This window comes from Carcharhinus amblyrhynchos, chromosome 34 (genome assembly GCF_965287045.1).
Source record: "Carcharhinus amblyrhynchos chromosome 34, sCarAmb.v2.hapA, whole genome shotgun sequence".
In the NCBI taxonomy this organism is placed as follows: domain Eukaryota; kingdom Metazoa; phylum Chordata; class Chondrichthyes; order Carcharhiniformes; family Carcharhinidae; genus Carcharhinus; species Carcharhinus amblyrhynchos.
In genome coordinates, this window is record NC_137357.1 from 14,269,191 (window position 1) to 14,291,389 (window position 22,199).

Below are 22,199 nucleotides of genomic sequence, written 5' to 3' on the forward strand. Positions count from 1 at the left end.
AGCATCTTTCCCCAAAGGTAGGGGAGTCTAAAACAAGAGGGCGTAGCTTTAGGGTGAGAGGGAAGAGATACACAAGGGTCCAGAGGGGCAATTTTTTCACCCAGAGGGTGGTGAGTGTCTGGCACAAGCTGCCAGAGGTAGTAGTAGAGGCAGGTACAATTTTGTCTTTTAAAAAGCATTTAGACAGTCACATAGGTAAGATGGGTATAGAGGGATATGGGCCAAATGCGGGCAGTTGAGACGAGCTAAAAGGATTTAAAAACAAAAGGGTGGCATGGACAAGTTGAGCGGGGGGGCCTGTTTCCATGTTGGAACCCTCTATGACTCGATGTAAGTTGGAAGCATGGCAGGCTGATCATCAACCCATTTAGTCACATTTGAGAATGCACTTCCCTCTGACCATAAAGGCTTGCCTTTACCGGGGCTTTGAGCTTGAATGTGGGAGACGCTAACCTTCTGCACCGTAAGATCCCCCTTACAGCACAGGTACCAACAGGCAGTGAAGCACAAAGTAGCAGACACATTTGAACTGAATCTTGTGACTGTTGAGTGTCTTTTTCCAGTGTGATAGAAGGAATTGAAGTGAGTTCTACCTCCAAAAATTCAAGGGTGCTGGAGCACAGCAGAATATAGATGAAGATCTGTCTTACTGCACCATCATCAGTGTGGACAAACACACAGATTAGAAGCAGGAGGAGGCCACTCAGTCCCTCAACCCTGCTCTGCAATTCAGTTGTACCACAGCTGATCTGATTGTCACCTTAACCCTACATTCCCACTGACAGCCCATAACCTCCCACCCCCTCGTGCTTTGCAAGAGCCTATCTACGACAGCTATTGAATCAAATCTGATCTTTAAATGCCAGCAGCTGTGCCTGGGTTGGAGAACATGACTTGTGCTCTTGTACCTGTGATTGCTTCATGCCTTGTGGCATGCCTGGACCGATCCTATATGTAACTGTACACTAGAGGTCACTCTCAGGCCAGTATTCAGTCTCAATACTCCATAATTACCATCCATATTTTGTGCCTTCTCTGAAATTACCCGACTAATTCATCCCGATGTTTCCTGTAATGCGGTTACCAAGTCAAGTCCAAGGCGTCCGCCAAGTTACGGAGAAAATGAACCCAGGTGCCTAAAGAAAGGCTTGCATTCGGATCGTGACTTTGACCACTTTGGGGACATGGCGAAACGCTTCAGGACCGATGGATTGAACAGGATTGCGCAGGGTACTCAGCACAGAAAGAGGCCATTTGGCCCAAGCAGCCCATGCTGGCCCCATGCTCCACCACAGCCTCCTCCCAGCTTTTCCCCATTGAACCCTGACATGTTTGAGTTACCGGCCTACATTCTTCACTTCGACCACCCCTCTGTGCAGTGAGTTCCACAGACTCGCCCCTCTCTGGGTGAAGGGGTCACTTTTGATTCCTGGCTGGGCACTCTTGCAATGTCAGAAACGGGGCTGTCAATTTGTGCGCAGGAAGCTCCCACGAATGGCAAAGTGATCATTGAGTGAGGAATAGATATTGACCAGGGGTTGGGGAGAACTCTCCACCTTGGTAAGCTCCATCGCGTGAAACAGCCCCCATGACGGTGGAAGTGGCTGTGGTTGTTCTTTCTCTTCTTGCACTCAGGGCTGTGGAACCTCGGGCATGCATCCTCACTCCGCCTGAGAGATAGGGCATATGGGGTTTACGGGAATAATGGCAGCTCTGAAGCTGCAGCATTCCTGGGGGGTGGGGGTCTGAACCAGAGGGCAGGATACCAGCCACGAACGCTGGGCATGTTTTGGTTAACCCACAGTGGGCACTGGGCAGCACAGGCAGAGCAGGGAGATGGACAGGGGCTGACCTGTAAACCAGGAGGGAAAGAAATAAGAGGTTTAAGGGGAATAGACTGAACAAAATATGAAAGTGTAAAGGAGAGGTAGAAATTGAAGGAAAAGGCACCAGAATTCCCTGAAATAGTGCCAGTAGATTGCAGCCGGAGATAAACACAATCCTGTTTCAATTACAGTGAGCTCAGCTCTCTCTCTCTCTCCCTCCCTGCCTTGCTTGTTCCCTGTCTCTCTCGATCTATCGATCTGTCTGTCTCTTTCTCTCCCCCATTCTTCCACTCTGTGTCCCTCTCCATGATCTTTCTGTCTGTCTCTCTCCCCATCTGCCACTTTGTCTCTCTCCCCGTCTCTCTCTCTCTCTTTGTCTGCCTCCCTGTCTCTCTCTCCCTTTCTCTCTCTCCCTGCCTCTCGCCCAGTCTCTCCCTGCCTCTGCCTTTCTTTGTCACTCTTCCTCTACCTTAGTGTTTGTCTCTTCTGACTCTCTCTCTCTTCACCCTGTCTCACACTCTCCCTGTTTTCAATCTCTCTCCTGTGCTCTCTCTCTGCCTGTCTCTTTCCCTGTTCTCTCTCTCTCTCTGCCTGTCTCTTTCCCTGTTCTCTCTCTCTCTCTGCCTGTCTCTTTCCCTGTTCTCTCTCTCTCTCTGCCTGTCTCTTTCCCTGTTCTCTCTCTCTCTCTCTGCCTGTCTCTTTCCCTGTTCTCTCTCTCTCTCTCTGCCTGTCTCTTTCCCTGTTTTGTTTTCTCTCTCTCTCTGCCTCTGCCTGTCTCTTTGCCTCCCCTCCCTGTTCTATCTATCCCTGGTCTCTCTGTCCCTCCCTCTGTGTGTCTCTTACTTTCTGTTTCTCTCTCTCCCTCTCTGTTTTCTCTCTCTCCCTGTCTCTCTTCCTATCGGACTCTATCTCTCCCTCTTTTCCTGTTCCCTTGCCCCGTCTCTCTTTCTCTCTCCCTGTCATCTTTCTCTGTTCTTCTCTCTTTCCCTGTCTCTCTCCCATTCTCGCTCTCTCTCTATCCTTCCCTCCTTCTCTCTACCCTTCTCCCCTCCTCTCTTTCCCTGTCTCTCTCTCTCTCTCCCATTCTCGCGCTCTCTCTCTCTATCCTTCTCCCCTTCTCTCTTTCCCTGTTATCTCTCTCTCTGTTCCTCTCTTTCCCTGTCTGTCTCTTTCTCCCCCCGCTCTCTTTGCCCCTAATACACACACACATTCGTGAGGAGCCTCTTGCTTGTTTTTATCCTGACGCCAACTGCTTCCTTCCTCTCTCTCTCTCTCTCTCTCCACCCCCCTCCCCAACCAAAAGAACCCAAATCTCCAGGTTCCCCCAGACTCCAGTTCGCTCTGTCTGCCACCCCCCCCCCCCTCCTGCGGTGGGACAGAAACTCTTGCAGAACAGTCGGGTCTGGAAGAGAGCACAGCGTCTGTGTGCAGACTCTGCAGTGACAGACTGGGGACACCCCGAAAGATCCCCCTCTCCCTCTCCTGTCCGGCCTGCTCCCTGCACACAAGGCAAGTTTTGCCAACCTCTGCAATCTACGAGGCAAGACAGAGAGGGAGAGAGAGAGAGAGAGACAAGGATTTCATTAAGTTAATTGCAACTGCACTTCAAATGGGAGCCTGGTTTCTCTGGGGAAAGATGGGGGGAATCGATGTTCACAGCGAAGATCTATAAAACAAGTTATCATTAGTTCCCCCCACCCCCCAGTTAGATGTGGAGGCGGGTCTGTGTCTGCATCAGTCAGAGGAGGGAGGTGAGGAACAGAGAGAAAGAGAGAGAGACTTGCAGGAATGAAAGACAGGAGATGAACAAGGGCTGGGGTAGGAGGAGAAAGTTGGCAATGGGGGATTTTTTTTTAAATGGGGTTGAGGGTTGAATTTGGGTGGCAGTGAAACAGAGAGAGCCGGAGAAGGAAGTGTGTCCGCTTTAAGAGGATTGGAAAGCAGGCAGGCACACACTTCTCTCTCTCTCTCTCACACACACAAGCTGCTGTGGAAGTGAAGGTTCCGTGCTGCTGGGAGCTGGTGAATTTGGACTGCGCTGAATCCTGGACCAATCTTATTTCCAGAGGGTGATTTTTTTTTTCCTTTTCCCCCCCCCACCCAGCACACAAACACACACACACAGAGCTCTCTCTGAAGATTAAAGAGCGGATTTGGTGATTCCTCCCAGTGTGAGATGTGTCCAGTGCTGTGTTGGGGAGTGAGTGCCAGCTTCTGGAGGGGACATGGCTCCTGGAGTCGCTGAGATGTGGAACACAAGGACCGCTGGACTGACAGACTGATGCCTGCTCCCAGCTCAAGGCAGACGCACCCGCCTCAAGTCCAGGGGTTCGGCCAGGCAGCCTAGCCACTCTCTCTGTCTTTCCCCACCCCTCCTCCTCCTCCTTCTCCTCCTCCTCCCCAATCCCCTCCAGAACCAAACAAAAAAATAATAACAACAACAACCTCCCCCCCCCACCAACACCTCTCCATCTCCTCTCCTCTCCTCCCCCCTCCCACCCACCCTCCCGCCCGCCCCCCAGGTCTGTGGAGAATCTACCATGATTTGTACAAACCTCTTCATCATTCTAATCTTCATAGGTGAGTGAAGGAGGAAGATTGATTTTATTGTAACAATTGCACTGTGTGGGTTGAGGGGTGTATGGTGGGGTGGGGTGGGGTGGGGGGGGGAATAAAATTTGGAAGATTGGGTGTTGAGACAACTGCCAGGTGCTTGGCCAGCAAATCAGCTTGGCGTTGGACCACACACCCCATTGGTTTTTTGAGTGTGACTTGACAGCAGAGAGGCAATGAAATGGTTAACCCAATGTGAAATTGAATGTATTGATGGGGGGATGTGAGGAGAGAGAGAGACAGAGAAGGGGGTGTCTGAAGCAGGAGTGACCATGCAATGTTCGTCTGGCTTATAAGCATTGAAAGAGGGTGAAAAAAGTTGAGTGAGACCCCCACAGCTGGCTTGAAAGCGTGTGTGTGTGTGTGCCAGCTTCATCCAGGGGTATTCTTATGGGCAAGTGAGATGCCTCTTCAAGGAATAGTTATCTCTCTGAGATCTACAGGAATTCCATCAGCAAGATTATCGAGTGGCGAGTTCAGGGCACATTGACTTGCTTGGTTTTGCGAATAATCAGTCACTAAAGTGTGACAGAGGCTGAAATTAGACTGAAAGGTCACTGGAAAACAAGTCCCTGATCCTTTTGGAGCAACCAGATGCCTGGATTCTCATTATAAGGGGGTGGGGAAATAGGACTAACACGAAGGAGAAAGGGATGAGATGGGGAAAGAGGTGACAGTCTGGACTGGTGGGGCCGAATGGCCTGCTTCTGTGTGAATATCAGTGTGTTACTGATTCCTGTTAAGAAAGAATATGGAATTGCTACAGTGCAGGAGGAGGCCACTCAGCCCATCAGATCTGCACTGACTCTCTGACAGAGCATCTTACCAGGGAAGGAGAGAGAGAGATACTAATGGAAACAGGAATTCACAAAGGGAGAGAGAGAGAGGTTTAATATAAAGTCAGCACTAAAATATGAGCCAAAACAGGGGAAGAAAAGTAATATTTCACATGAGTTCATAAAAAAAAATCCCAAAGTGTAGCGAGGGCTACTAAATGAGGACTTGCCCAGCTGAAACACAAGAATAAGAGTGAGTAAAACCAGTCAAACAGGAGTGGGAATGGCTATCCAGACGATTTATGTATACACACTGCTGACACAGACTGTGTGACATTCCTGTCACTGGGTGACAGGGATACACCATCCAGTGTATATTGATTGGGAGGAGGGACATTCAGCAGCTGTGATGTTACACATAAAATGAGGGGCGTTTTTGTGTGTGTGTGGCAGAGAGAGAGAGACGAGGGGTTAAGCTTGAGCACCAACCACACCTCGAACCCTAGTGTCGGCAAATGAGAGAAAGTGAGGCATTCCACTTGGCTCCAGAAACAATCCAACAAAGTGGAAATGTTTGGTGGAGAGGTTGCGGGGTGGGGGGGGATGGTGGTGGGGTTTAAGGTTAGGGAGAGAATGAAGAGTTTATTAGAAGCAAGTGAGCTTTGCTGAAATTTGAATTTCATTCATTGGAGTGAAAACCAGCAGGGTCCAAAGATGTGCAGGTGAGGTGGATTGGACATGCTGATTTGCCCCTTTTTGTACCAACAGGTTAGGGGCGATTAGCTTTGGGAAATGTGCAGGGTTAGTGGGGAGATACTTGTCAGGGAGGTGGGTGCAGACTGGATGGGCTCTTTCTGCACAGTGGGGATTCTATGACTTGGATAGACCACCTTCCTATCACCGGTGAAAATCCATTCATCTTAAATTTTTTTCAAAAAAAGAAGAATGTTCCTAATTCAGCCAGACTAGCAGGTCTTAATTGGAACATAATCCAATAATGGAAACTAAACCTGCAGAAATGCTGGGAATAGTCAGTGCAATAAGGAGGAGTCTGGAATCCGGGGCAATGTCTAGTAATCTGGAATTACGGAGCATTATTCTCATGAGGAATAAATCCATTCTCAAATCAGATTATTTTAATATTGGTTTATGCACAGAAAATGTATTGAAATATTTTAAATATATATTTGACCATATTTATGGACATATTTTAAAAGTTGATACATTTTTAAACTATTTACACCATAGCCTCACAGAGGATTAACAGCAATTTACCTCGTTAGATTTATAACTGAGGGTTATGTTAAATGATCCAATTAATAGATTAAAAGCAACGTGCCAGGTTAGATTTCCAGTTTGAGCTGTATTGCCGGTTCCTGTTGATAGATAAATGACAAATTACCTGGTTGGATATCTAGTTATGGTTATCTTAAAGATTTCTATCACTGGATTCATGGCACATTAGCTCTTTAGATTTCTAGTTAGAATTAGATTAAAGAGTCTGACCAATGCATCAGTGACACATTATTAGTTTGGGCTGTGTTGATGGATTAATGGGATACTACCTGGTTTCATTTGTGGTTGGCAAAGGATTAATGGGACATTACATGGTAACATTACTAGTTAGTGGGTTGTATTAATGGATGAAAGGGCATTACCTGTTTCCATTACTAGTTAGGGCTGTATTAATGGATTAAAGAAACATTACCTAGTTAGATTAATAGTAAGGGATTTATTAAATAATCAGAGGCATATTGTTTGGTTAAATTACGAGTTTGGGCTTAAAGGGACATTGCCTGATTTGATTAATGGTTAGGGAATTATTGATGGACTAATGGGACACTACCAGGTTAGATTAGCAGTTAGGATTATATTAATGGACTAATAGGATATTAACTGGTTTGATTACTAGTTAGGGCTATGTGAATGGACTAATGGGCCATGACCTGGTTAGATTATTAGTTCGGGACACATTGATGGACAAATGGGATATTTCCTGGTTAGATTATTGGTTAGGGCTATAGTAATGGACTAGTTAGTTTATTAGTTAGGGCTACATTCTGGACAAATGGGATATTATACAGTTAGATGATTAGTTAAGGCGATATTAATGGTATTATGGGACATTTCCTGGTTAGATTACTAGTTACGGCACTAATAATTGGCTAATGGGATATTACCTGGTTAGATTACTCATTAGGGCTCTATTAATGGAATATTACAATGTTACAATATTAGCTAGAGCTATATTAATGGACTAATAGGATATGACCTGATTAGATTATTAGTTACAGGTATATTAGTGGACTAATGGCAGATGACTGGTTAGATTATTAGTTAGGGGTACATCAGTGGACTAATGAGATATTACAAAGTTAGATTATTAGTTGAGGCTGTATTAATGGAGTTCTGGGACATTACCTGGTTAGTTTACCAGTTAGGGTTATATTAATGGAATAAATGGATATTACCTGGTTAGATTACTAGTTATGGCTATATCAATGAACTAATGGAATATTACCTGGTTAGATTACTAGTTATGGCTATATCAATGAACTAATGGAATATTACCTGGTTAGATTGTTAGTTAGTGCTATGTTAGTAGACTAATGGGATATTACCCAGTTAGATTACTAGTACTAATGGGATATTACCTGGTTAGATTGCTAGTTAGGGCTATATTAATGAAGCAATGGGACATTAGCTGGTTAGATTATTGGTTAGAATTTTATTAATGGACTAGTGGGACATTAACTGGTTAGATTATTAGTTAGGGTATATTGATGGACTAATGGGATATTATCTGGTTAGATGATTAGTTGGGACTATATTAGTGGACTAATGGGATATTACTTGTTTAGATTATTAGTTAGGACTATATTACTCGACTAATGGGATATTACCTGGTTAGAGTATTACATAAGGCTATATTAATGGGATATTACCTGGTTAGAATATTAGTTAGGGCTATATTAATGGGGCAATGGGACATTGCTTGGTTAGGTCCATAGTTAGGGCTATATTACTGGGCGAATGGGATATTACCTGGTTAGATTATTACTTAGGGCTATATTAATGGACTAATAGGATATTACCTGGTTAGATTACTAATTAGGGCTATGTTAATGGACAAATGGGACATTACCTGGTTAGATTACTGGTTCAGGCGATGTTAATGGACAAATGGGACATTACCTGGTTAGATTACTAGTTAAGACTATATTAAAAGTACGGTTCCTGCTCTTGAATTTTTTTTAATGTTTGTGTGTTTTTTTTTAACCCTTCCTCCTCCATGCTGTAGACGAGGTGCTGCATTCCAGCGGGGAGCCTGTGTTACCGGCTGGCTGGAGGGTGGACTGCGTGCGGGCCAATGAGTTATGTGCCGCTGAGGCAGGCTGCAGCAGCCGTTACCGGACCCTGCGCCAGTGCCTGGCGGGGAAGGCCTCCATGCTCTTCGGTCCTGAGGCCAAGAACGAGTGCATCGTGGCGGTGGTGGCGCTCCAGCGGAGCCCGCTGTTCGACTGCCGCTGCAAGCGGGCAATGAAGAAGGAGAAACAGTGTCTGGCTATCTATTGGAGCATCCACCAGAGCTTACAGCAAGGTAAGGCACTCTCACTGGTTCCCAGCACATCATTGGAGGCTCTGGGTTCGTCACAATCCAGCTTGGCAGTTTGAGATTTTGCACTGTTTAATTTAGATGCATTGTGGACTAGGGGGGTGGGGAGGACAGTGTAGAACTTGAAAAGGGCAAGTTGGTGGAATGGGTGGACAGGTGACATATTAGGTTCAATGGAGAGAAATGTCGAGTGATTCATTTTGGGTGGGAGGGAGCGACTGTACAAAAAAAGGATACAATTCGTAAGGGGTGCAGGAGCTGCGAGACCTGAGAGTGTGTGTGTATGTGTGTACACGTTTACGCAAGGTGGAAGGACAGGTTGGGAGAACGGTTCATAAGGCCTGCAGAATCCACGATTAAGAGGATCATGGAATATAAAGCCAAGTGTTAAACTTGATGGAATTTTCTGGCTTGGCCTCTGCCCGAGTATTGCTGGGTGTCACCCTTGAGTGGGGAATGGTGAAGGCATTGGAGAGAGTGCAGGAAAGATTCATGAGAATGCTTCCGCAGTCCAAGAACTTGAGTTACACGGACAAATCAGAAAAATTTGGACTTCTTTTTGAAGAAGGGAAGGTTGAAAGGAGATTTGATGGAGGTTTTAGAATTATAAAGAACAAAGAACAACACAGCACAGGAAACAGGCCCTTCGGCCCAAGCCGCCCATTTTAACTTTCAGTGAGTGCCTCGTCTACCTTCTTCTACCTATGACTTTTCTCTACGCCAAATTTGGGGAGGTCAAATTTTGGGACAGTTTGTTAACACCAATCAGCCTAAAAGCATGTTTTTGGGGTGTGGGAGGAAACCGGAGCACCCGGGGAAAACCCATGCAAGCACGGGGAGAATGTGCAAACTCTGACAGACACCGACCCAAGTCGGAGATCCGACCTAGGTCCGTGTATCTGCACAGCAAACAGTGATAGTCACTGAGCTGTCATGTTGCCCGTCAGTCGGTCCAGTTTAAGTGGACACTAACGACGTGAAGCACTAGGCAACTCTCAAAGCAACATCCAAGAGCAGCCCTCGCACGACCCTCCGCGTGTATGCCACTTGTTGGCCAACAAGGTGGACCAAATCACCTGTGGATGTAAAAAAAACTTCAATAAACATACACAGCCTATACAGACATTCATGGAAGATCCCCAGAAGCTCAAACGTAAGATAGGTTAGCCATAAAATATATTGGATGGCCCATAGGAATCTATTGACTCCCAGGAACGTCCTGAGGCTCTTGACCCGATATTTCAAACAGTCTTTTGTATCCCTCCATCTCTAGTCTGCTCATATGCCTATCTAGGTAAGCCTTAAACAAGCCTAGCGTACTTGCCTCCACCCCACTTGGCAGTGCATTCCAAGCTCCCATGACCCTCTGTGGACAAACTTTGCTCTAACATCTGAATTATACCTCGCCCCTCTCACCCTAAGCCCGTGGCCCCTCATGATTTTCGTATCCAACCTGGGAAAAAGCTTCCCACTGTTCACTCTATCTATACCCTTCATAATCTTATACATCTCTATTAGATCCCCCTGCATTCTCCGTCTTTCCGGGGAGAACAGCTCTCCTCGTAGCGAAGACATTATAAGGGTGGATAAGGAGAAACTGTTCCCATCGATGGGAGAACCAGAGGGATGCGGATGAAGGGAATTGACAAAATAAGAGACGGTGACATGAGGAAAAAAATCTTTGCCAACAGTGAGTGGTTAAGTTCTGGAATGCACCGCCTGAGAGGAGACAGGTTCGATGGAGGCACTCGAGGCAATGAGACTAGAAAATGGAGAATGTAGGCTGTGAGCAGAAGGCAGGGCAATGCCAAGAGGGAGATTGCTCGTACGGAGAGCTAGTGCAGCTCTGAATGGCCGTGGTCCACGCTGTAACCGTTGTGTGATTTCGGGAGAGGTTGGAATGAGATGTCGTAAAGTTGTGCTGTCAATTCTGTTTTGATTGTCCCACTGCCTTGCATAACATGCCTTGCCTCATTGTAAAAGTAGCACAGTATCCCGGATCAATAACGCAGGGAATCCCCCTGGTCTGAATCTCTGCTGATGTGAGTTCAAATCCGACCATGGCAGCCTGAGGGAGTTGAAATGAAATTAAATTAATGAATAAATGTTCAATCAAATGGTTGTGTCAGAAACAACCACGGTGGGGTTGTGGTGAAAATTCATCCAGTTGCACTAATGCTTATCGTGGGAGGAAATCTGCCAACCTTGCCTGGTCTGGCCCTGTGTCTGACTCCAGTGGTTGATGCTTAATTGCTCTCTGAAATGACCGAGCAAGGCACTCGGTCAGAGACAGCCCACCAACACTTGCCCCAAGGGAACAATTAGCGGCAGGCCGTACACACTGGCCTGGCCAGCGAGGCTCACATCCCAGGGACGGACAACAAGGAAACCAGCCTCCTCTCTGTCCAAGTACACTGGCCTTATTTTATAAATAACGTCAGTAATGCGTACTTGAACACAGTCTCTCTGCTGGCCAGCACTGAACCCCACTATTAGTCTGACACTCAGACAGTGAGGAAGTTTAAAAATAGACATTGTTGGAATGCCTTTCATGTGCTCCGAGTCATCCTCATGGAAAAGTACTCTGCTGCATTTTATTAATTGAAGCACAGTAAGTTTTTTGCAGGAATTCTTCATTTTAATTAATACTGTAAAAGAAGATGGTGATTTAAATGAACAGTTATGAATTGACAATCAGAATGTACACCCGTTGCGCTTCATGGAGAGGGGTCAGAAATCTCTGCCAGAATTAACACGGCTGTTGTATTTTTGCAGTAATCTTTACAGGAGATCTGTGACAAGGGTAGACTTGTGTTATAATCTGCTTCAGTTCTGAATATCAAACTTGTCGCCTTCCCCCTCCCCACTAATTGGGCGATTTGATTAGGTACAGTGTAGATTGATGAGATGATGGTTGAGATGTATCCCCCTCCCTCTTCCACCACCCCCCCCGCCAGTCCAGCATTTCTGCCGATACCACACAGCGATCTCAGAGGGAACTGAGCACAGATTTCATTTAAAAATATCAAGTTCACCGCCCTCTGAGTGACCTCCTTTTACAATTTCCTCCAATTCGGAACAATTTGACTGACTTGGATCCCTACTGGGATTACTTGAGCTCTTAAAGGTCAGGTTGGCAGGATAATGACACAAATTGGTGTGGAACTCTGGGCAGCTAAACAAGCACTCCTACCCAGCACGCATCTACACAGCTCGTGGAAGACTCCACTGCCTGGGATTCAAGCAGTGAGAAGTAATCACGTTTGACCTGTGTCGTCTTCACGGAATGTTTGACTGAGTTGGAAGTTAATTGAAAGGAATTTGGACCCAAATATTGAGCAGGGGCTGGAGGCAGGACATCTGATACCCTTCTGATCAAATAAAAGCATAATATCTGTGGAGATCAGAAACAGGAAATTGCTGGATAAACTCAGCAGGTCTGGCAGCATCTGTGGCGTGAGAAACACAGTTAACATTTTGAGTCCAGTGTGACCCTTCTATCCAATGTTTTCTCTTTTTTATTTCTGACACCCTTCTGGTGCTGGAAGTCTTAAAGCGTCTCAAGGTAGTTAAATCCCTTGGGATCTGATGAAGTCTATCCCAGGACATTGTGGGAGGCTAGGGAGGAAATTGTAGGTCCCCAGGCCGAGATATTTGAATCATGGATAGTCATGGGTGAGGTGCCTGAAGATTGGAGAGTGGCAAATGTTGTGCCTTTATTTAAAAAGGCTGCAGGGAAAAGCCTGGGAACTACAGCCCAGTGAGCCTCACATCTGTGGTGGGTAAATTGTTGGAAGGTATTTTGAGAGACAGGATCTCCAGGCATTTAGAGGTGCAAGGACTGATCAGGGACAGTCAGCATGGCTTTGTGAGTGGAAAATTATGTCTCACAAATTTGATTTCTTTGAAGGGGTAACCAAGAAGGTAGATGAGAGCAGTGCAGCTGGTGTTGTCTACATCGACTTTAGCAAGGCCTTTGACAAGGTCCCGCATTGTCATTTGTTGTATAAGGTTAAATCTCACGGGATGCAGGGTGAGGTATCTAAATGGATACAAAATTGGCTTCTTGACAGAAGCCAGAGGGTGGTTGCAGAGGATTGTTGTTCAAACTGGGGGCCCGTGACCAGCGGTGTACCTCAGGGATGTTATTTGTCATTTAAATTAATGATTTGGATGAGAATATCGGAGGTATGGTTTGTAAGTATGCAGATGACACCAAGATTGGTGCATAGTGGACAGTGAAGAAAGTTACCTCAGAGTGCAATGGGATCTTTATCAATTGGCCAGTGGGCTGATGACTGGCAGACAGAGTTTAATTTTGACAAATGCGAGGTGATGCATTTTGGCAGATTGAACCAGGGCAGGACTTACTCAGTTAATGGCAGGGCGTTGGGCAGAGTGAGAGAAGAAAGAGATCTAGGAGTACATGTTCATAGCTTCTTGAAAGCGGAGTCACAGATGGACAGAGTGGTGAAGAAGGCATTCAGCATGCTTGGTTTCATCAGTCAGAACATTGAATACAGGAGTTGGGACATCTTGTTGAAGTTGTATAAGACGTTGGTAAGGCCACACTTGGAATACTGTGCACAGTTCTGGTCACTCTGTTATAGAAAGGATATTATTAAACTAGAAAGAGTGCAGAAAAGATCCATTAGGATGCTACCGGGACTTGATGGTTTGAGTTATAAGGAGAGGCTGGATAGACTGGGACTTTTTTCTCTGGAGCGTAGGAGGCTGAGGGGTGATCTTATAGAGGTCTATAAAATAATGAGGGGCACAGATCAGTTCGATAGTCAATATCTTTTCCCAAAGGTAGGGGAGTCTAAAACTAGAGGGCGTAGGTTTAAGGTGAGAGGGGAGAGATACGAAAGTGTCCAGAGGGGCAGTTGTTTCACAGAGTGGTGAGCTGCCAGAGGTAGTAGTAGAGGCGGGTACAATTTTATTTTTGAAAAGCATTTAGCCAGTTCCATGGGTACGATGGGTATTGAGGGATATGGGCCAAATGCGGGCAATTGGGATTAGCTTAGCGGTTTAAAAAAAGGGTGGCATGGACAAGTTGAGCCGAAGGGCCTGTTTCCATGCTGTAAACTGATATGACTGTGATAGACACTGGTGTCTCTCGTCTCTCTATATAACTGTCTCTCGTCTGCCCTCTTTGATGGAAGTGTTCTTGAACATTTCAAAGATTTAACAGAGCCCTCGGAGCAATTTCCTTGTCATCCCTTCTTCCTGTGTTTCCAACCAAGAATGTAAAATTAGCCGTAACCTTGTTTCAAATTTGGAATTAATTCTACCCTCGAAGGGGCCAATTTTACTGTTTTGATTCTCAGTGCTGAATCTGGGCGTCATTCAGATTTGACTTGGAAACCTGTTCTCAGGTGCCCCCCCTCCCCCCCCCCCCCCCCATGCACGCAGCCTGGAAAGAAAATCGCGAGTGTGAATCGTGCTGTGGACGGGACTTATCGTGTCCGAAACGTTGCTGCTCCAATTGAAGCTTTGAACTGCGCGTGTGCAGAATGATTTGGTTTCCGCCCGCCCCGCCCCGCCCCGCCCCCCCAACCAACCCCACCGCTCTGAGTCAGAGAGCCGTTGGAAGCTCTGAACTTACATCTTCAGAAGTTGGTGTGCCCAAAACAGACCTTTGCCAGTCAGGTCTGTTTAGCACCAAATCTGGACGGGCGAAGGCTACGATAAAAGGGGAAGAGTTTGGGTGTCCAGCTCAGTAAGTCGATTTAAATGCATACAAATGCATTTAAATTGGCGTGGTTCCGATAGTGGCCATTTTTGGGCCTTGGTAAAGGGGAAATCAGACGCTATTCGCTTCATGCCTGACTTTACCAGGTTTCCGCGCCCAAAACTGGGTGCAACGCAGTGGATAAAATTGGGCTGTAAGAGTTGCATCCCTCCTTCCCTCTGGGTTCTGAAACGCAGTGACCATGCAGGCTTCAGGATCTTTGGTGAATCTTCTGATAGGAATTGGAAGTTGCTCTGGTTCATTTGTGTGACATTCTGTTCTGGCCCTCGCCACTTCCTGTGGCCATGAGGAGAACCACCATCATTGTCAGCCAGGCAATGCAAGAGGATCACAGATTTATGGATTTGATTCTCCCCCTCTATACAACTCCCTGTGTTGGGGAGGGAAATGGCTAAATGTGCTTGTGTGTGAAATATTTGGCCCATCTGGTCTGCGTCAACTCTCTGGAGGGCATCTTACTCAGGCCTCCCAACCCTATCCTCTTCATCCCAAGCACTTTGCATCGCCGATCGTGCCCATCTTTGGGAGGAAACGAGAGCGTCCAGAAGAAACCCACGCAGAGAATGTGCGAACTCCGCACAGACAGTGACCCAAGGTTGGAATTGAACCCGGGTCCCTGGTGCTGTGAGGCAGCAGTGCTAACCACTGTGCCATCCCAGCTCTCAACACAAGTCATTCAGGCTTGTCAATTAACCCAGTACCTCTCTCATTACCTGTGCTCTGAAATACCTCTCAGACACTTCCCGCTGTGCTCCCCATCTCTGTGCACAGACGGTTGGCAGGTACTCACTGTCCGCTGCTCAAAAGAAAAAATAAGTGAGAAAAGATTTCAAGTGTCCAAGTGCAGTCTATCTTCCACAACCTATTTTGTAAGGTACTCTGGGATGTTTTGAAATTACCAGTTGGCTCCTGCCGTACGAGACTCGTGATTGTCAAATGTACCAAAAATATCTTCTCTCTGAGAGAAGATCCACCCTCAGATTGTGACAAATACAGCAGTCAGGCACTGCTTGAACCTGGCTGCTTGGGTAATGACTCCAATTTTCTCAGATTATTGCGGAATCAAAGAGTTTTTTTTGCCTTGACAAAAGGAAGAAGTGGAATTGTAAATTAAAATTCAAAAGAAATGCACAGGAGGTCCATCAGCGACAGAGAGGGGAGCCGGGTCAACCTTTTCAAAGGATATTGTGAAAGGGGCTCGAGTAGATGAAGAGTTTGTGGTGGTCTGGCTGGCCTGAAGTGCTGTTACTTCCCTGATGAGGCTGATAGTGTGCTCGCTCTAACACTCCTCCTCCCACCCATTGCTCCTGCAACTCTCTGAATCTCCTCTCTTTCTCTCCTCCTCGTTGTAAACTTCCTCCTCTAACTTCCTGCTTCACGTTGAGTGCAATGGGCAATAACACAGGTGGCGTTTCCTCTCAGCTGGGTTCATGGCAGCCATGCAGCAAACACTATGAATGCACGACATGATGCAATAAATAGGTTGCATGGAGCAAAGAAGAATGAGAGGAATGGTGAGTTACAACGCACATGGATTTAATTTGTTTCTCCTTTTACTTGGCACGACAACTGCAGGAGGAACCATAAACTGATGGTTCTCAATACGTTATTTGTTTGACGTTCTGGTTGGAATTCTACCATCCCAACTGCCCAGGGCAATCGGAGTGGGCGCGAGGGTGGAATATGGAAAGGTCCTTTGATCTCGGGTGGGATTTTCCGGTTTCGGGATGAGCGAGGCCGTAAAATCCAGCCCTCTGTGTTTGGTTATGTGAGTCTGTTTACTCTTGCTGCTCAATGTGCTTGATTGGTGCAGGCTTGGTGAATGAGCTGCAGAAAGAATGAGAAGCGCAGAGAAGACATTTGCAATTACTGTGACAAAACCTGTCACACATGTAGACATCTTTGTCACCTCTGCATTGTGTTGAGACAAATAGAATACACAGGGTTCAATAGTGAAACCAGAAGCCAGTTCTGCAGCTTTAAGTGTGAGATGTCATCAGCCTTGTTAAATTCCCCCTCAGTGGACTCAGGATCTTCACAGTAACTTCATTGCAGTGTTAACGTAAGCCTACTTCTGACTAATAAATAAACTTAACAGGCACCGGATGTGGCACCTGGGGGATTTTCACAGTAACTTTATTGGAGTGTTAGGGAGTCGTAGAGGCTTACAGCATGGAAACAGGCCCTTCAGCCCAAGCTGTCCATGCTGCCTTTGTTTTTAACCCCTAAGCTAGTCGCGGTTGCCTGCATTTGGCCCATATCCCTCTCTACCCATTGCACCCATGTAACTGTAGAAATGCTTTTTAAAAGACAAAATTGTACCTGCCTCTGGCAGCTTGTTCCAGACACACTCAACCCTCTGGGTGGAAAAAAGTGCCTGTCTGAACATTTTAGTATCTCTCCCCTCTTGCCTTAAACCTACGTCCTCTAGTTTTAGTCTTCCCTATCTTTGGGGAAAAAAGTAGTGACTATCTAGCTGATCTGTGCCCCTTATTATTTTATAGATCTCCATAAGATCACCCCTCAGCCTTCAGAGAATTGTAAACCTCTGTGACTCTATGACAGCTGAATTGTCATGACAATAGATTGGGCTGGGTTATGGGGAAGATTCCTAGAACATTTTAATATTTGCATATTTATATTTAATATTTCCATTTAGGGTATCCAAAACATGCCAATCCTTCACCCAACAGGCGATTGGAGAACCAGTTGTGGAAAGATGTTTGACCAACCCGATATTCTCTTCAATAGATTGATAATGATTCAAACAGGTTTACAGGAGAGAGAAGGAGGCTGGTGGTGGGCAAAGCCCAGAATGTGTGGACCTCACCTTATCTGTAGAGTTAGACCAGTCAGGGATGAATGTCTGTAAAGGGATGAAGAAATCTGGAACTCACTCCCTCAAAGCATTAGGGTGTGTGGAGTCTGGAGGAAATCTCACGAGGGAGAGGTTCCTGTTGCCATTGGGGCTGGGGAACCAATGGGGCTCAGTGGGGTTGCAGTGCAGGTGATCCATGATCTAATGGGCTGCCTCCTCTTAAATTTACAAAACTGGTTCACCCTTCCTTTCACACAGCTGTGACTATTGGTCAAACCCTGTGCAAGCAAATCTCACTCTGTCAATGTTTGCCAGGACGTGTAGTCCATTAACTAATGCGGAGAAATTAGCAACTTCTCTCCTTGCCTGCAAGTCAGAATAAATAATTAAAGCAATAGCTTTTGCAAAGTACTCTGAAAGAGCTTGCCTGTATTGAATATAAATATTGAATCAGACATTCATTCACACGGCCGCGAGCTGAGCTGATCCTTAAGGATATTTACTTTATATTTAGCTGATTATTAGATGGTGTTTAAGATTTGTTTTTTGCCTCCATTCCAATTCGTAGCCACCACTTGGCTTGCTTTGGTCAGAGCCGAGCTGAAGAATGGAAAAACTCTTGTGACCTCAACAACTCTGCTGCCTTGGTTTCTTTTTTGCCACAGCTTTTCTGGTCTTCTGTTCGGGACGATCAAAGATGAATAGGCAGCCTCTATCTGAGGTTTGACCTGCTCCATCTCTCCTCCCCACTGCACCCAACTGATCAACACAACTCCAAAGGTTCAGAACAACCACCCACCCAATCAATACTCCTTTCCGCAGGCATTGCTTCCACAAACGCCAACTCCCTCCGCCACTCGGTAGCAGCAGTGTGTACGATCTCCAAGACACAACTCGCCAAGGCTCCTTTGGCAACACCTTTCAAATCTGTGATCACAGAAGGAGGAGGGCAGCAGATACCTGGGAACACCACCACCTGCGAGCTCCCCTTCACGTCACTCACCACCCTGACTTGGGAACATGTCACCCGTTCCTTCACTGTCGCAGGGTTAAAATCCTGAAACTCCCTCCCAAACGTCACTTTGGGTGTAGACTGCAGCAGTTCAAGGTGACAGCTCACCACCGCCTTTGCGTGGGCAGCTGTGGGTGGGCAGACGCCAGCGGCCCCTACATCCTGTGAAATACGTGCTGGTTAGGGCGTATTAATGGAGAACTTAGCATGGCCAATGTACTGAACAGATGCTTAGGGGATTTTCACAGTAACTTCATTGCAGAGTTCACGTAAGCCTACTTGTGACACTAATAAATGAACTTTAACCTTTAAATGAATTAAAACAAAGCGATGAGTGGATAGTGACAAATGGGGTTCCTGCTTTGGAACATCTGGTGTTTCATTGAGGATTGAAAGTTGAACCCTGGGATCACTTTCTTTGCAAAGAGGCACCTACGATTTTGGTCTAATGACAGATGACGAGGGGAAATGTTCGCTCACTGCGGGGGGGTGGGAAACGAGTTCAGATCAGGATGAATCACTGGGAAGTTAAGAGTAAGGAGGAAAGTGTTTTTGCCTCCAGAGGTTTGGAATCATCTGCCACGGTGAAGCATCAAGCTGACCTGATGGGCTCCTGGAGGGAGTGGCAGCAAGGAAATGGATGTTAGAATCTGGAGAAATGGTGGGTCGGTGGGATAGAGGGATGTGGGGAGAAGGTGGGATGGATTTGTGGATAGCGATGAGGAGCATCAGAGGATACAGCAGGAGATAGATCAGTTGGAGACTTGCTCAGAGGGATGGCAGATGGAGGTTCATCCAGACAAATGGGAGGTAATGCATTTTGGAAAGGCTAATAAAGATAGGAAATATGCAGGAAATGGCAGAGGGATTTGGGTGTATAGGTACACAGGTCACTAAGTGGCAATGCAGGTGGAGAAGGTAGTCAAGAAGGCATACGGCATGCTTGCCTTCATTGGCAGGGGCACTGAGTTTAAAAATTGGCAAGTCATGTTGCAGCTTTATAGAACCTTAGTTAGGTGGAATAAAACGTTCAGTTCTGGTTGCTCCTCTACCAGAAGGGTGTGGAGGCTTTGGAGAGGGTACAGAAAAGATTTACCAGGATGTTGCCTGATCGGGAGGGCATGAGCTCTGAGGAGAGATTGGAGAAACTTGGTTTATTCTCACTGGAACAACGGAGGTTGAGGGGCGACCTGGTAAAAGTCTACAAGATTATGAGAGGCATGGACAGAGTGGATCGTCAGAAGCTTTTTCCCAGGGTGGAAGAGTCAATTCATCAGGGGAACAGGTTTAAGGTGTGTGAGGCAAGGTTTGAAGGAGATGTACAAGGCAGATCTTTTACATACAAAGTGGTGGGTGCCTGGAACTTGTTGTCAGGTGTGGTAGTGTAAGCAGATACTGTAATGATTCTTAAGGGGTGTCTTGACAACTACACGAATAGAATTGGAATAGAGGGATATGGTCCCCGGAAGGGTCGGGGTTTTAGTTCAGTTGGGCAGCATGGTCAGTGCAGGCTTGGAGGGCCGAAGGGCCTGTTCCTGTGCTGTAATTTTCTCTGTTCTTTTGACAGCACTCTGTGTACTGCTGTTGGAACATGTAAATAAAGGGAATTTGGTGAAAGGGATTTCTGCCTCTGAAGGTTTATTATCGTCACATTCAGAAGCACGTTCAGTGTTTCGTCCAGTGCACTGCGAGATTAATCTCCAGAGCCGCAATGCAATTTTGCATACATTAATACTGAATGATTATTTCAGCATTTACTGTTGCATTGAGTTTCTCCAACTCGCGAGCTGCGATGGATGTGCTGGAAATACATTTTTGGCCACTCTACGTTTGTCTGAGAGACTCGAGTGTTTTGGGGAGAAAACTTTATTGGATTCTAAAATTGGCCGAACGTCAAAATATTACGCTGCCCTTTCCCTGAGGACAGTCTCATGTACGAACTGACCTACTGTCTCACTCCAACATCCTCTGTCCCAGATTTCTATTTGTCCCCAGGTACAAGATGCTTCATCTGAATAAGCCCATTGTCACAGGAGCTTGATTTATGTGAGTGCTAAAAGGAAAAAGAGACACCGACACCTTTCATGACTTTGGGACCTACCAAAGTGCCAACTAAGTACTGAAATGGTCCCTGACCATGAAGACATTGGTTTGAGCTCTTCAAACAGGATGGAAAGTTCCATCATGTTTTAGCAGGGGTGGGAGAGGGACGGAGATGGTGGCCAAGCACTAAGTGAGTGTACAGACAAGGCGAACAATATTAAGAGAGGAATTGAAGAGAATTGTGGAAGCACGGGTTTTAAGGTTTGGAATTCTAGGTGTGATGATGGGCTGTGTCGATGATCAGGCACCAGGTCTCAAGAGGACTGGAAAGAGTGAGCGAGTGAGTGACAGAGGTCTTGAAGGAGATGGAGAGGGTTGTTCCAACATTGCTGCCAGGACCTTGCAAGGAATTCCAAAGACTCCCTGCCCTCTGAGAGAAGAAACTCCTCCTTGTCTCAGCCTCATCCCACCTTCTCTCCACATCCCTCCATCCCACCATCTCCCATTTCCTGACATCCTACCAACCCACCCTCTCCCCATATCCCTCCTTAACATCTTCCCACCTCTCATTCTTCGAATGAGGGGCTATACTCATTGGAATTCAGAAGAATGAGGGGAGATCTTAGATTATTAAGGGAATAGATAAGATAGAAGCAGGGAAGTTGTTTCGACTGGCGGGTGAAACTAGAACTAGGGGGCATGGCCTCAAAATAAGGGGGAGCAGATTACAGTGCAGAAACAGGCTCTTCGGCACATCGAGTCTGCACCAACTACAATCCCACCTGGACCCTATCCCCAGACACCTACACATTTATCCACTAATCCGTCTAACCTACACATCCCAGGACACTAAGAGGCAATTTTAGCATAGCCAAACAACCTAACCCGCACATCTTTGGACTGTGAGGGTGAGGTTGATTGGCCATGCTAAAATTGCCCCTTAGTGTCCTGGGAGGAGGAACTTGTTCACACAAAGGGTTGTGAATCTGTGGAATTCCCTGCCCAGTGAAGCAGTTGAGGCGACCTCATTGAATGGTTTTAAGGCCAAGGATCAATAAATTTTCGAACAGTAAAGGAATTAAGGGTGATGGTGGGTAAGTGAAGCTGAGTCCACGAAAAGATCAGCCATGATCTTATTGAATGGCGGAGCAGGCTCGGGGTGGGAGGGTGGGGGGGAGGGGGTCAGATGGCCAACTCCTGCTCAGAGTTCTTATGACCCTCTCTTGAGCTGCCCTTGTGTGGACTGTCAAAAGACACAGGGCCCCTGCTGCTGATGGCCACACCCTCAAACCCACCAGCTTCCCAAGGACAACTAGAATTGGGCAACAAATGCCCATCTTGCCCCATGCCCCCCTTGAAAAGAAATACTCGTGCACCACCTGTTCCGAACACAATCCCTCAAAGTTACTGAAGGGCTCAGAGATTTGGGAACTTTGCGATCTCAAAAAGCAAAGGTCTGCAATGTAAGACTGGAAAAGGAGAATGGACAAAGGACAAAGAAAATGACAGCGCAGGAACAGGTCCTTTGGCCCTCCAATCCTGCACTGACCATGCTGCCTGACTGAACTAAAACCCCCTCTCCTGTTTCCACAAGAACTCATCTGCAGTTTCTTTCTTTTTTGTTAAAAGGTTGGGGATTTATTCTGCTCAGGCAGAATGGGACGTTCTATCCGACATTCTTGGAGTGCAATTACTGAAACATAAAACTACGTATTGAAATATTTAACAATGCATAATGCA

At 46.4% G+C, this 22,199-nt stretch overlaps 1 protein-coding gene across 1 annotated transcript in view; it reads left to right on the forward strand.

Annotated features, from left to right (window-relative positions):
- Nucleotides 1–4,342: 4,342 nt before the first annotated feature.
- The window catches only part of LOC145361154 (GDNF family receptor alpha-2-like), a 255,756-nt gene continuing 237,899 nt past the window's right edge, over nt 4,343–22,199 (forward strand). The window contains exons 1-2 of the mRNA XM_080216781.1: nt 4,343–4,406; nt 8,517–8,816. Of these exons, the coding sequence (XP_080072907.1) occupies nt 4,367–4,406; nt 8,517–8,816 (340 nt within the window). The 5' untranslated portion in view covers nt 4,343–4,366. The remainder of the gene's footprint in view (nt 4,407–8,516; nt 8,817–22,199) is intronic.